Consider the following 13,964-nt stretch of genomic DNA (forward strand, 5'->3'; position numbering starts at 1 on the left):
AGTTGAAAAAATTGCATGACAATTTAGCAAATGTGTTATTTTTCCTACTGACAATAGTTTGAAAGGAAAAGAAGGGACATGCATGACAAGAGATTCTTTTTGACTCGAGAAGATTTTGAGTTTCCCTCTGCCTACTATACTAACTTTGGTGCCATTAGCTACGGAGACAAAAGAAGGAGTGGAGAAGTTTTGAAAATCATTTAGTAAAGATGCATCGTTAGTCATGTGATCTGAAGCTCCTGAGTCAACTATCCAAAAATCACAACTTCTACTAAGATCCAAAGCAGTGGAGATAGTTGCAATAATACCTGGCATGTCATTTTGTGACACTGAGTTTGATTGTTCGAGGAAGCCAGCAAACTTGCCGAGCATGGCTGAAGGAGTTTCATGATTTGTTGCTCCTTGTTTCTGTTGCAAGAAGTTAGCAAATTCATTTATGAGAGCAATGGGACTAGAGGAAGAGTTTATCACATTATTGGAGACATTGTCGCAAATAAAATTTCCTCTAGGAGTGTAGGCAGGCTTCATTTGGTTTCGTGGTGCTCTTCCATCGTCATTGAACTTAGGTTTAAGTTCTGGATAAAGAATCCAGCACTTCTCTTTTATGTGTCCAATACCTGTACGACCGATCTTCACACAGTGAGAACACTTTAAGTCTGGTCGTTTTCCCTTGTATGGTCTGGAGAAGGTGAAGGCTCTTGCTTCTGATGGCCTAAAATTTGATTCTCCAACAACCATGTCTGCGTTCATGACCTTCTTTCTTACTTCTTCACGTTGAATAACGTTGCAGACCATCTGTAAAGTGGGAAGTTCAGGTGTCATTAAGAGATGGCTTCTGAGGTCTTCATAATCTGGTCCAATGCTGGCAAGCAACTGGAACACTTTGTCTTCTTCAGCACACTTTAAAAGAATGGTTGTGTCCGTGGTATGAGGTCTGTAGAGATCCAATTCATTCCATTTGGCCTTCAAGTTGCCAAGATGTTGAACAAAAGAGAGATTTCCCTGTTGTAATTCCGTAAGATCTTTCTTCAGCTGAAAGACTCGCGCAGCATTGTTTAGATCTCCATACATGTCTCGTACGGAATTCCAAAGTTGGTGAGATGATACTGAGTAGCTGAAAATCTCAGCCATCTTTGGTTCCATAGAGTTTAACAGCCAAGACATGATAAGTTGATCTTGGGATACCCATGCTGCATAATCCGGTGCAGTTGTTTCGGGGATGATGTCATCCTTTTGAATGAATGGAAGCTTTCCACGTCCTCCAAGAGCGAGAGAAATAGCTCGTGACCAAGGCAGGTAGTTGAATTCGTTTAGAAGCACAGAGCTCAAACGTTGAATTGGATTGGTATCCATGGTTTCGTTTTTTGAAGTTTTTTCTGCTGGTATGGCCATAATGGCTCAACTGGTTTGGATTTGGGTTTTTTTTTTTTCCGGAAGAACACAGAAGCAGGTCCAAGAGGAATCACTGCTCTGATACCATAAAGACAATTTTATGTGTATATCATGTCTAAAATAGTTTACAAGATCAACCATAAATAGGAGAGGAATACAAAAAGAAAGTGGAGGAATGGTGCGGACAGAAATGGCAGTACAGCAAGCATGTGCAGCTCAGCAAGCATGTGTGAAGACATGGCAGCTCAGCAAGCATGAGTCCTCCAGTGGAGGAATGATGAGAAGCATGAGTGAAGACATGGCAGCTCAGCAAGCATGAGTCCTCCACTATCTCTAACTTAAACTAATACCTAGCTTTACATGATATTGCTTCTTAAATCAGCCCTAGCCGAAAGCAAGATGACAACCAGACAAACCCTACTTACCAACCCAACAACTTCAATAAAACATGCATTATTGTCATACGTACCGCTCCTTGCTATCTATCAACCAGACTAATACTGTGCCTATGCGCGCTGTGTTTTGGTTTTAATCTGTTCTTTGATTTGAGATCTGTGTACGGAAGGATGGATAGGGCAGACATATCTAGTTTCACTGCTGAGGGAATACTCGCAAAGGCGGCTTCACTTTCCAATGAACCGCTCGTCCGTTCTTGGGAACTTGAAGAAAATCTGAAAAGCCTGCATCAAACATTAGCCATGATTCAAGATATCACGCGTGAAGCTGCTGAGCAACCACAAGATCAGCGTGAGGCAGTGGCGTCGTGGCCCTCGTGGGTGCAGAAACTTAAGGACGTAGCCAATGATGCTGATGATGTCTTGGAGGAAATCAACTATGAAGTTCTCCGCCATAAGCACAAAATACAAAACCATTTCAACAGAAAGGTACTCAACTTCTTTTCATTCTCTAATCCGGTTGCACTTCGTCTTAAAACAGCACTTAAAATTAAGATAATCAACGCATCGTTGGTGGATCTCGCCAGTCAGGCATCTTCTATGGCACTATTTTCCAAAAATATAGATGCAACTTCTCAAGCAATGAAATTTATGAGAGAAACCATTTCATCAATTGGCAATGAAATCATCGTTGGCAGAGATGATGCCGTGTCAAACATAGTTGCAACCTTGACCAACTCAAAAGATGAAGAAAATCTTTCTGTCATGGCCATTGTGGGGATGCCAGGCTTGGGAAAAACTACTTTGGCCACGTTGGTTTATAATGAAGATGCGATAAGTCAACAGTTCGATAAGAAAATATGGATATATGTATCCAATACATTTGATGCCGATTTAATTTTGAGTCGAATCTTAGAATGTGTTAACTGCGGAACGGTTGATATACAAAGTCAGGAGGCAGTGCTTAAAAGCCTCCAAGAACAGTTGACGGAGAAAAGATGTCTTCTTGTACTTGATGACGTTTGGAATGAAAATTCTGAAGAATGGAGCAAATTGATGATTTGTTTGTCAGAACTTCATTTTGCACGGGGGAGCACCATACTTGTCACTACACGCAGTTCCAAAGTTGCAACAATTACGGGAACACTTCCTCACTATGATTTGGGATTTCTATCGGAAGACGAATGCTGGTCCATATTGAAGGGAAGAGCATTTGTAGATAATACTGCACCTACAGATCCTGATCTAGAGAAAGTTGGAAGAGAGATTGCCAAAAAGTGTGCAGGTTTACCATCTGTGGCAAAGGTAAAGACAATTTACTTTGTATTATTTATTTAAAGCTTACAAATGAGGCTATTCAGAAATACATGGTGCTCTTCTTAGTGGGCCTAAGCGACCCATTAACCTTATTACAGATATTGGCCCATTAATATTGTTAGGGTCCTAACATTCTCTTTATCCATTAACATCAACATTATAATATTAGTTAGCCAGCTTCTGTCAAACTACCAACTAATGTTTATTGTTATAATCACTTATGAAGTCCATGAATAATTTAACAGGAAATCTAACCATATATGAACCAACAGGATTTCGGAGGAATGTTGCGTTCTAAGAATGGTGCAGATCAATGGTCAGCAATTCTACAAAGTAAAATATGGGACTCTCCAAAAGCAAAAGAGACGATCATCTCGGGATTGAAGTTGAGTTTGGATAATTTGAAACTCCCGTTTTTGAAACAATGCTTCACTTATTGCTCAATGTTCAAGAAAGGATCTGAAATCGAAAGGGATGACCTAATCCAACTGTGGATGGCTCAAGGATTGCTTCACCCCTCTTCCGAGAATATTGATATGGAGATGGAGGATATCGGCACTGATTATTTTCATATTCTGTTGCAAAACTCCTTACTTCAATATCTTACAAAGGATGACTTTGGTGTTGTTGCCAGATGCAAGATGCACGTTCTTGTGCATGATTTTGCAGAACTTGTATCAAAATCTGAGAGCGTGACTTCAGATTCTAATGAGATGGTTGGCACACTGAAGATTCGACATGCTTCACACATTCCTACTTCTGTTTTGGAATCAATTCCAAAAAAAGGTTTAAGGGGATTGCGCTCATTGTTTTCTAATAATGAAGTTCCTAGTAACATGTTGCCAAGGTTTAGGGGTTTACATGTCTTGAATCTTTACAATGCTGATATTAAGGAGCTGCCGAAATCAATTGGGAAACTGAAGCAATTGAGGTATTTAAACGTTTCTAGAACAAAGATCGAAGCAATCCCCAAATCTGTCGGCAAGCTCCATAACTTACAGACATTAAGAATGGAGTATTGTAGACGGCTGAAGGAGTTTCCTAAGGAAATCGGAGATCTGATCAACTTGAGACACATCTATTTTGGTCCTGTCCAAAAAAAGAAACGTGCTAATTTTGGTTGGTATAGGAAATCTCATGTTAGGGTTGGGCAATTAACTAGTCTTCGAACCATGCCTTATTTTATTGTGAGTCCTGATGGAACCGGTCGTGGAATTGAGGAATTGGCTAGCTTAAACCACTTGAAAGGTGAACTGGCTATTTATGATTTGGAACATGTGAGGGATGGAGAAGAAGCGAAGAAATCAAATTTAGTTGAGAAGAGCAACATACGAAAGTTATCACTTGCATGGGGTGAGGAAATGAGGCCATGCAACAACGGTGAAGAAGATGTTCTCCAAGGCCTCCAGCCACACCCTAATTTGGTTATTTTAGAGATTCACAATTTCATGGGTGCTAAATTTCCATCGTGGAAGCCACACAACAACTTGAAAAAGATTCGATTGCTTCAGTGCGACGTATGTGAAGAAGCCCCCATGCTTGGCCATCTACCTAGTCTTATGCATCTTGAGTTTAATACAATGTGTAATCTAAAACGTTTGGGAGATGAGTTTTATGGCTATGATGACGTTGATGATGCAATGAAGACCAAGGCATTGTTTCCTGCATTGAAGACGTTCAGAATTAGTGCGGCCCCAAATCTGACCGAATGGATTGAACCACCAGTGGTGAAAGAAGAACAAATATCGGTGTTTCCTTGCCTTGAGGAGTTGGATCTCGTGGAGTGTCCACAAATAAGAAATTTTCCTGATCATTTTGTATCCCTTCGTAAGTTGGAGGTGAGTATTTGTCACGAGCTATCAAACCTAACAAGTCTGGTAGAAAAGTGTACCTCTCTTCAGAATCTGGAAATATGCAGCTGCGACAAACTTAGATCCCTTTCATTATTTGGTTTGACATCCATCCGGAAATTGTTGTTTAGTTCACGTGGTGGTAAATTAACAACCACCAGCCAGCATAGTGGACCAGAATTGTACACTGGAGTTTCTCTTGAGGAGTTGTCCATAAAATGTCCATCTCTTGAAAATTTGGGAATAAGCCGCTGTGATAGTCTGATATCCATTTCAGTTCACGGTGTAACATCCCTTCGAGGATTGGAGATTAGTTCATGTGGTGGATTAATGTCAATGGACCTGCAAAGTCTACCAGAATGCGATATCGCTCTAGAGGTGTTGTCTTTAAGGTCGTGCAGAAGTCTAGAGTCAATTTCAGGCTTACACGGATGCACATCCCTCCGTGAATTGACCATTGAAGATTGTGATGGACTAAAAACTTATGGGCTTGAATCTTGCACTTCTATTCGTGCGCTGGTTGTCGACGATTTTCTACAATTGAGGCAGCATGCAGCTGATGGGTTAGACATCTCTCTTATTGAGGAGTTGACCATTTATAAATCCCCCAAGTTAATAAGCATTTCAAATCACGGTCTAACGACACTCCGCAAACTGGTACTTATTGCAAGTTGTGTACCGGAATTGTCTATCGGCAGCAGTACTACACTGGAGGAGTTGTCTTTACTGGATTGTACATCCCTTGGTTCACTCTGTATCGACAAATGCGAATCTCTGAGGCATGTTTCGGTTGATGGGCTAGAAACACTCGCTATTCTTGAGGAGTTGGCTATAAGGAATTGTCCTAGTCTAACATTCATTCCAATAACTCCATGTCTTCGACGATTAGTGATTGAGGGTTGTGAGAAGCTTTCAAGTTTGCTGAGTGGGTCGAAACTTGAGAGGGTTAAAATAAGTGGTAGCCCCAACCTACCATCCATTCCAATCACACCATGTCTCCGAGAATTGGTGATTGAGGGTTGCGAGAAGCTTTCAAGCTTGCCGAGTGGGTCGATACAGTGCAACTCACTTGAGAGGGTTAAAATAAGTGGTAGCCCCAACCTAACATCCATTCCAATCACACCATGTCTCCGAGAATTGGTGATTGAGGGTTGCGAGAAGCTTTCAAGCTTGCCGAGTGGGTTGAAACATTGCAACACACTCGAGAGATTGACAATAAATGGTAGCCGAAACTTAGTATCCATTCCAATTTCAGATGTATTCCCGCCATCCCTTGGGCAATTTGTAATTGAAGATTGTGCTCAACTATCAAGTCTGCAAGGCCGTCATGAATCTCTTAAGGAGTTGAGTATAGTGAATTGTCCTGAGTTAAGTTGGAGTTCAGTTGCCGATAAGGGGAAGGGTCTGACCGCCCTCCGGAGATTGGTTATTGCAAGTTACGGTGAACCAAAATTGTACATCCACTGTAACACTACTCTTGAGGAGATTTCTTTACGCGATTGCACCTCCCTTGTCGTGTTGGAAATTGAACGGTGCGAAAATTTGATATCTCTAGTAAATGTCGATGTAACTAGCTTGCAATCTCTTTCCGAGTTAACAATAGTTTTTTGTGAGAAATTACAATACTTGCCGGCGGGTCTACACACTCTGACTCGTTTGAAGAAATTGCGGATTGGTGGCTTCTGGAATGAGGTCGATTCTTTCCCGATTTCCCAAATTCCATCATCAGACTTGTTAGTTTTCTGGGGGTGGCCTAAGCTCAAGTCTCTGCCTCAAGTAATTAATCACTCGACTAGTCCTGTAACAGAGTTACATATAGTAGATTGTGATGGGCTGGAGACTCTTCCAGAGTGGTTGGGTGACCTTACATCTCTTACCCAACTGGGGATTGACAATTGCAAGAATCTCAAGTCTCTGCCTTCCGCCCAAGCTATGCAACGCCTCACCAGACTGAAAATTGAAGGGTGCGACAATTTAATATCTTTGGCAGATGTCGATGTAACTAGCTTGCAATCTCTTTCCAGGTTAAGAATACGTAATTGTCAGAAATTACAATACTTGCCGACGGGTCTACACACTCTGACTCGTCTGGAGAGATTGGAGATTGGTGGGTTGTGGGAGGAGCTCGATTCTTTCCCGGTTCCGCAAATTCCATCATCAGACTTGTTAGAATTCTGCGGGTGGCCTAAGCTCAAGTCTCTGCCTCAAGTAATTAATCACTCGACTAGTCCTGTAACAGAGCTAACAATAAATGATTGTGATGGGCTGGAGACTCTTCCAGAGTGGTTGGGTGACCTTACATCTCTTACCCTACTGGGGATTAACAATTGCAAGAATCTCAAGTCTCTGCCTTCCGCCCAAGCTATGCAACGCCTCACCAACTTAAAACATATATGGATTGATAAATGTCCCTTTCTGAAGGAAAGATGCGCCAGGGGTACAGGCACAGAGTGGCCCAAGATTTCTCATATTCCGGAAGTCACAAGTAATTCCTTCTCTCTCAAAACAAATAATTCATTTGTTCAATTCTCCTTCTCTCACGTTTCTTAACTTTCTTTGCCTCTTCTTTTGTAGCATACTGAGCAATTAGTATGCGGCTTGTGGAGATTGTAGGACATCAAAAGCGAAGTTAGCTTAGGAGCTTAGGTGCAACTCAGAAAAGTTTGCCTATGGATCCTTCATCAATTTATGGACAAACAAGCAATTTTACAGTCAAAATTTGGACTCAGCAGTGCAGGTGACAACACCTGACTATCAGATACGGCTCCTTTCTTCCTTCAGGATTGAATCAAGCCTCAAGGCATTACAGGTCTTCCTTTGAAGGGTTGGCCTTTAACTACTACATACTACAGGGAATCAACCAATACGACAGAATTTGGGTGTACAAATGCAGAAGCCAAATCTTCAGACCCAAATCAGTTCTTTTTGGCATCTCAACAACAGCAGGTTTTGGCACAAGCTCAGGCACAAAATAACGTTGGAAGTTCAACAAATTATGGAGATATGGATCCTCGCAGATTTTCTGGACTGCGTAGGGGTAGCTTGAATGCAAAAGACGGCCAGTCTACCAGAAATGAAGGATCTATGTCCTCTCCAGTTTTATCAAGTTCACCAAAGGTAACCTTTCTGATGTATCCGATGAGGATTAGGATTCATGGTTGTTGTTGGGGTTCTATAGTTAAGGATGCTGTTAAATCTATTGTCGTAAATGTTCCTGCTCTATTTTCTGAGAATTTGGTCTTTTCAACTTTTAATGGTTATGATCAATCATCATTTCATGTGATTTCTAAGTTTGGCTGTTGATATTTACTGTTTCCAAAAACTTTGATCCTTTGAAAGGTTAAATTTTCTTTCTCTGAAGCTTTGTTTGTTCAACAGATAAAAATGGCACAGATGCAGCACCCTTCCTCTCAACAGCATGAACAATTGCCACAGTAGCAACTGCAACAGGTTGTGCATAATTATGTAGACTTAAACTTTGTACTCTTTCTGTATGTCCTTGGTTAGGGATCCAAGTTAGTTATCACAGATGTTCGATTTAGACCAAATTCAACTCAGCTGGCAACAGCTTCAGTTGACAAATCTGTACGATTGTGGGATGCAGCCAATGTAATTGTCTTTACTCTCATTTATGCATGGTCTGAGCTGATACAACCAGGATGTACCTCAATACTAATTTCAAGATTTTTTTATTCATTTGTAATTTTTAGTTGTTAGAATGTTCTAACGTGCATTTTCATTGTACTAGCATTGTTGACTTATTAATCTTATCGTGGCAGCCAAACTATTGTTTACAAGCATGTACGGGACACAGCTCCTATTATGTCCCTTGACTTCCACCCTAAGAAGACTGATTTATTTTGTTTCTGTGATCATGACAATGTTATTCAGTACTGGAATACCAACCCATTGTCTTGTACTCGTAGTTCGAAGGTATGTAATCTTCTGTTCTTTTCTTCCAAATTAAGCGTTATTTGATTTATACGAAAGCTATACTCACACCTAAAAATTGTCTTTATCATTTGGGGCAGGGAGGTACTGCCCAAGTGAGGTTTCAGCCAAGACCTGGACAACTGCTGGCAGCAGCCTCAGATAAAATTGTTTCCATCTATGCTGTTGAAACTGACAGGCAAACACATTCGTTCCAGGTACCATGTCTGTAAATATGGGATTAACTGAGATCCGCATTAATGTTAATCTGTTGCTGTAGAAACAAGTGATTAGTTATACGATTAAAACGTCGTCCTCAATCTCAGGGGCACTCTGACATGGTAAACTACATTTGTTGGCATGCAAATGGAGAATATCTGGCATCTGTCAGTCAGAACTTGGTGAAGATTTGGTCGTTATCTTTGGGAGAGTGTATTCAGGAGCTCAGCTCTGACGGCAACCAGTTTCATTCGTGTGTCTTTCACCCAAGTTATTCAACTCTCTTGATCGTCGGAGGAATCTCGGTAATTTCTTAACCTCTTCTAGACTTCTAGCAATAGCTTCATAAACAAATAAAGTAGCAGATGATGATATTCATAGTAACTGCGTTGACCATGGTAACCTATGGTTAATAAGTTATTGAGTAAAAGGGTAATTATTGCTAATAGTCGCCTTCATGGTTGTGAGCTAGTTTTTGGAGCTGTGGAACATGGCCATGGCTGAGAACAAGACCATGACAGTTGCGGCACACAAGAATATAATCTTGGCTCTGGCTCAGTCACCTTATACTGGAATGGTTGCGTCGGCAAGTCATGACAGTTCCGTCAAGTTATGGAAGTAAAGTCGCTTAAAATACTCCGAGAGTGCTTTGGTGTGGAAATCTGGAGGGGAGACTGACATGCAGATATAGAGTTGAATGTGCAGTGTTTTAGTATTTCTAGTAAATAGCTTTATATGCAGGGTTTTCCAACAACCGCATAAGGTAATTAGATGATCCTAGTTAAACCCCTTGACAAATGATGTAGAATAAGTTTCTTTTCTTATCGATGGGTTTAACTCTTCTGTCTTAATATAATCTATTAATTTTAGTGTCTAATATAATTTTTAATTTTAGTTTATATGTTGTTAAACAATTGCCACAACGATGATATGATGCTACAATCTTATGCCTTTTGAATTAGGACCCAATGAACGTAATTTTGGATAAGATGATCAACATCTATTGATGTTTTTTTCCGCTGAAAACCAGAAAAAAGGAAACAACACTCTTCCTGTGGACCTCCAACAGCACCAGCACAGGAAGCACTGTTGGCCCTTCACCCAGTTCGCCAGCATCAACTCGCACGCCTGGTGATGGAATTATGACAGCCAATAGTACGCAGCATGTTAACAGAATGCCAAAAAGCTTGATGATGTATGGTTTAGAAGGAACAGGACTGGCTGCATCTTTGAATTTACTGGTATGCTGAGTTGCTGTCAGTAAACATTGCCAAAAGCTTGGTTCTATTGTTGAGGAATCACGATTATGAATGAGTTTTGAGTACCAAATTTTATTGTTATCTTATGGATGCTGAAACGGAGAAGGTAGAAAAGCCAGAGCGACTCTTCTTCTAACAGAATCGTTTTCTGTGCAGGATGACATTGAACAATTTGCAGATGTTGGTTCTTTAGAAGATAATGTGGAATCATTTTTGTCAAATGATGGGGGAGCAGGAGGGATGTGTATGTGACATTAAAGCAGAGTCCCAAACAGCGCCATAAAGATTCTTCTGAAGGTAACTTGAAGGTTTACACATTGTATTCAGAGAGTTGCTTCAGTTTCTTCACTGTACCTAAGCTGTGCCGCATTGTCCAACTCAGGTTTTACAATTGTGAAGTTGGCTCCAGTTTCTTCACTTCTCTTCTGATGGGAAGTTGCTGGCTAGTTCTGGACATGACAAAAAGGCATCAATTTTGAAGAAGCACTTACATGGAAAGGAAGCCCCTGAGGAGAGGATTAAACTTCTCTCTTGGGTCGAGGACCAATTCAGCTAAATTTGGTATAAAAAAATGGCAAAAACTGCCCGGAAAAGGTCACCTTTGGAGAGGTCAATCTCCTAGGATATTGAATTTCAACGTCTGGGTCTTGTAGTAGAAGAAATAGGGCATCAATACGAACTCGTAACTTCTAACCTCACGTGATTCGTTACCATATGAGACACTTATGAAGAATTTAAGATTGAAAGGAAGGAAATGAGAGGGAAAAATAAAATGGATTGGACTAAAATTGTTAGGGATAAAATCAACCTGAGTCAATTATTTTGGTTGGGCTAGTCTAATTGGGCTTGTTTAATGTTGTATTTTATTCTAACCGTTAAATAAAGTTATTAATGTGTTTTTGGTTAAAATTCTAAATTTTAAAGTCATTTTCATTAATTTTATTAAATGGGAACTATCTTGTTCTTTGGTTTTTACTCCTTGTATGCGAAAGAGTTCTAGGACAGTGCAGTCCAAATCCAACCCAACATAGCTTAGGTAACCGAAAGTTGAGGCCCATTTTGATAGTATCTTTCTAGTGCTCAGGTTGTTCATCGACAGTGTTCAAGTGAATTGTTAACAACTCAGTCTAAATTTCGACATACGAAGTGAAATTCCCAAAAAAAATTCAGTTTAATGGAGTTTGGATCGTAACATGACGAGATTTGTCAACGTACTTGTTTGACTAACTATGAAGGTTCCTGCTCCAATCCCCCGTTCCAGTCCCGATGCTGGATCACAGGGTCCAGATCTTCACAACGCCCCTTCAATCTGCCACGAAGTCGACTACTGCAAGCTTAAATACAAACAGTACAGAAATTAGCGTTAACAAGTCACTAGTCCATCAGCCCAAGGACTGAATGGAATGGATAAGATTCCTACCGCTAAAGAGAAATGCAGTAATGCAATTTATGTGATGCTATGGCGTTGGAGGAGCTAATTTTGCTCCCTGCTTTGCTTCTGACATTTCGACTTCACATGCACTGGTATTTGTAGATTTTTCATTCTCCACTGCCATTTCCTTGATCCTCGCTTGTTGTATGGCACGCAGCTCGTATCTGATGATCAAATCAAGAAATCACGTTTAATGAGTGTGTTCGCATGTGCAGATACTAAACATGATCTAGGGCAAGCAAAACATCGCATAGTTTAAAAGAGTAACAACGCAGATGTCTTGACGAAGTATGGTGATAGTCACTTGGACTCGTATCATCATATGCACCTGTATTTATAGCTTGAATCTGTAAATTTGAAAATGTGTAGTGATGGCCACATTTAACAGTTCTGATTTTAACATGACTCTTTTGCTATAAGCATCATCCTGTTGTGGACAAGTTTTCAGGGATCGAAAGAAGCTTCAGGTGCAAGCGTGATCGCAGCAGTTCAACATTGTTGACACCTGCTATAAACTTATAAGCCTTACCATGTCAGACTAAATCAAGAACTTGGTGCTATCTGATTCAAATGGAGTACATAAGTATTGCTGTGCAGTCTAAGCCTATGTGTTTGACCAAACCAATTCCAACTGAAAGTTGAGTATTCAAGTTCATTGAGATGAATGGATCGTGTTTGTTTGATTCGTTTTTCCAAACCAGTCTTCACTGGCCCTATGATATGAAGAGACTACGAGTCTAGAGCTCCATCAGGAGCAATCAGTATGTTCCAAACACTAACAAGATAATCGGCTCAAAATATTCAAACTAAACCACCTAGACGAATACTCCTAAATCCCATCAACAACTAATCAATCATTCAGGAGTTCGGACTATGATATCAGATAACATTGGTGCGAAATGATAGAAAATCCGAAACTTGTAAAATACTTACTCCGCCACGTGTTTCTTGACAAGCATAAAGTACACTCTCCAAAATTGACGTTCCTTCAAGTAGCGGGGGCATAGCTTATATCTCAAATGTGAAAGTTCCTGAAAATATTGAAAGATCCAATTCATAAAAATGCTCGTAAAGGGCTGTATGATGCAGTGCAGCTCCAAAGTTATAACTAATAAGAAATCTAGATATGGGGCCTGGAACACCCAGGGTAATCGAACTTCCCGAGCTCCTAGGACTACAACCATTTCTTATTTGTACTACAAATTCAACACAACTAAAGGCACTAACCATTATAAAAGCAATTGCAAATTGCTAGAGAACATTCCTAAAAGGCCAAGGAGCAACATTCTACAATTGTTGATTTAAATTTACATGCTTTACTAAACGAACTTTAGAACTGTGAATTTGACATCAATTACAAAAAATATTAAACATAAACAATGAGCTAGAATTCAAACCTTAACTCTTGAGAGCACAATGGTGGCATGCCTTTCCTGCCATCCAGACAGATCTTCATCTTCTTCAGCTCCCTCATCGTCTGCACCGCAACGAATCAATGCAAATTAACTCCATTAACAAGAAAAGAAAGATCCCATTGCAGTCCTTATCCACACAAAGAAAAACCCAGCTCATAAATTTTCATTATTTACCCAAAATCAAATTAACCGAAGAAAAAACCCCATTATCAAGCTAAAATAATTACTGTTCCAAAACACCAAAAGAAACAATTAAAATTAAAATTAATTCAGAAAGCTGTTATCTTTGAACCTGGAAGTGGGAAATTCCTGAAAGTGTCCAAAGTGAAGGACTTGACAAGATCGACCAACCGCTCCGTGACTCCCAGCTGCTCTTCTTCCCTTTCGTTTTGCTGGGGAAGGAGGGTTTGCTCTGAGGGATCTGGGTTACTGGTCTTTTCACTATTCTTCAAGAGTTTGCGTCTGAACCACGAAGATAAATCCATTGGCAATGCCAGAGTGCATGGTAGTGAACACACAGATGTTGAACATCAATATTTTTTTTTTGGCTCTTTAGATATAAATCCTTAAAACTCTTATTTCTTATCTAAAAAGTCACTTAATTATAAACATTCAAATAAAATTCAAATTTAAAAGTAATTGTCACGTAGGAAAGTAATTGACCTATTAATACAAATTATTTACAACTTGTACCACAATATTCAAAATAAATCAATAAATATTATTACTCACCTTAATTACAATGAACAAATACT

The 13,964-nt window shown here is 40.0% G+C and overlaps 2 protein-coding genes across 2 annotated transcripts; one reads left to right on the forward strand and one right to left on the reverse strand.

Annotated features, from left to right (window-relative positions):
* Positions 1-1,842: 1,842 nt before the first annotated feature.
* On the forward strand, positions 1,843-9,092 carry LOC137726020 (putative disease resistance protein RGA3). The gene is made up of 7 exons (XM_068464875.1): positions 1,843-3,092; positions 3,377-6,508; positions 6,806-7,439; positions 7,568-8,071; positions 8,333-8,404; positions 8,734-8,887; positions 8,986-9,092. The coding sequence occupies exons 1-4, from the start codon at positions 1,959-1,961 to the stop codon at positions 7,585-7,587; spliced, it is 4,920 nt and encodes a 1,639-aa protein (XP_068320976.1). The 5' UTR covers positions 1,843-1,958; the 3' UTR covers positions 7,588-8,071; positions 8,333-8,404; positions 8,734-8,887; positions 8,986-9,092.
* Positions 9,093-10,748: 1,656 nt separating this feature from the next.
* LOC137726019 (uncharacterized) lies at positions 10,749-13,717 on the reverse strand. The gene is made up of 5 exons (XM_068464874.1): positions 13,502-13,717; positions 13,192-13,271; positions 12,728-12,825; positions 11,783-11,958; positions 10,749-11,696 (listed from the first exon to the last, which is right to left on the reverse strand). The coding sequence occupies exons 1-4, from the start codon at positions 13,692-13,694 to the stop codon at positions 11,820-11,822; spliced, it is 510 nt and encodes a 169-aa protein (XP_068320975.1). The 5' UTR covers positions 13,695-13,717; the 3' UTR covers positions 10,749-11,696; positions 11,783-11,819.
* Between the last annotated feature and the right edge of the window lie 247 nt (positions 13,718-13,964).

This window comes from Pyrus communis, chromosome 2 (genome assembly GCF_963583255.1).
Source record: "Pyrus communis chromosome 2, drPyrComm1.1, whole genome shotgun sequence".
Classification (NCBI taxonomy): domain Eukaryota; kingdom Viridiplantae; phylum Streptophyta; class Magnoliopsida; order Rosales; family Rosaceae; genus Pyrus; species Pyrus communis.

Excerpts from the sequence above, each read along its gene's own strand:
- LOC137726020 (XM_068464875.1), top strand. The coding sequence starts at position 1,959 with ATGGATAGGGCAGACATATCTAGTTTCACTGCTGAGGGAATACTCGCA. Across the intron at positions 3,093-3,376 it reads GTTTACCATCTGTGGCAAAG|GATTTCGGAGGAATGTTGCG; the intron begins GTAAAGACAATT and ends ATGAACCAACAG. Across the intron at positions 6,509-6,805 it reads GCGAAAATTTGATATCTCTA|TGGTTGGGTGACCTTACATC; the intron begins GTAAATGTCGAT and ends ACTCTTCCAGAG.
- LOC137726019 (XM_068464874.1), bottom strand. The coding sequence starts at position 13,694 with ATGGATTTATCTTCGTGGTTCAGACGCAAACTCTTGAAGAATAGTGAA. Across the intron at positions 12,826-13,191 it reads TTGTGCTCTCAAGAGTTAAG|GAACTTTCACATTTGAGATA; the intron begins GTTTGAATTCTA and ends CAATATTTTCAG. Across the intron at positions 11,959-12,727 it reads GTCAAGAAACACGTGGCGGA|ATACGAGCTGCGTGCCATAC; the intron begins GTAAGTATTTTA and ends TTTGATCATCAG.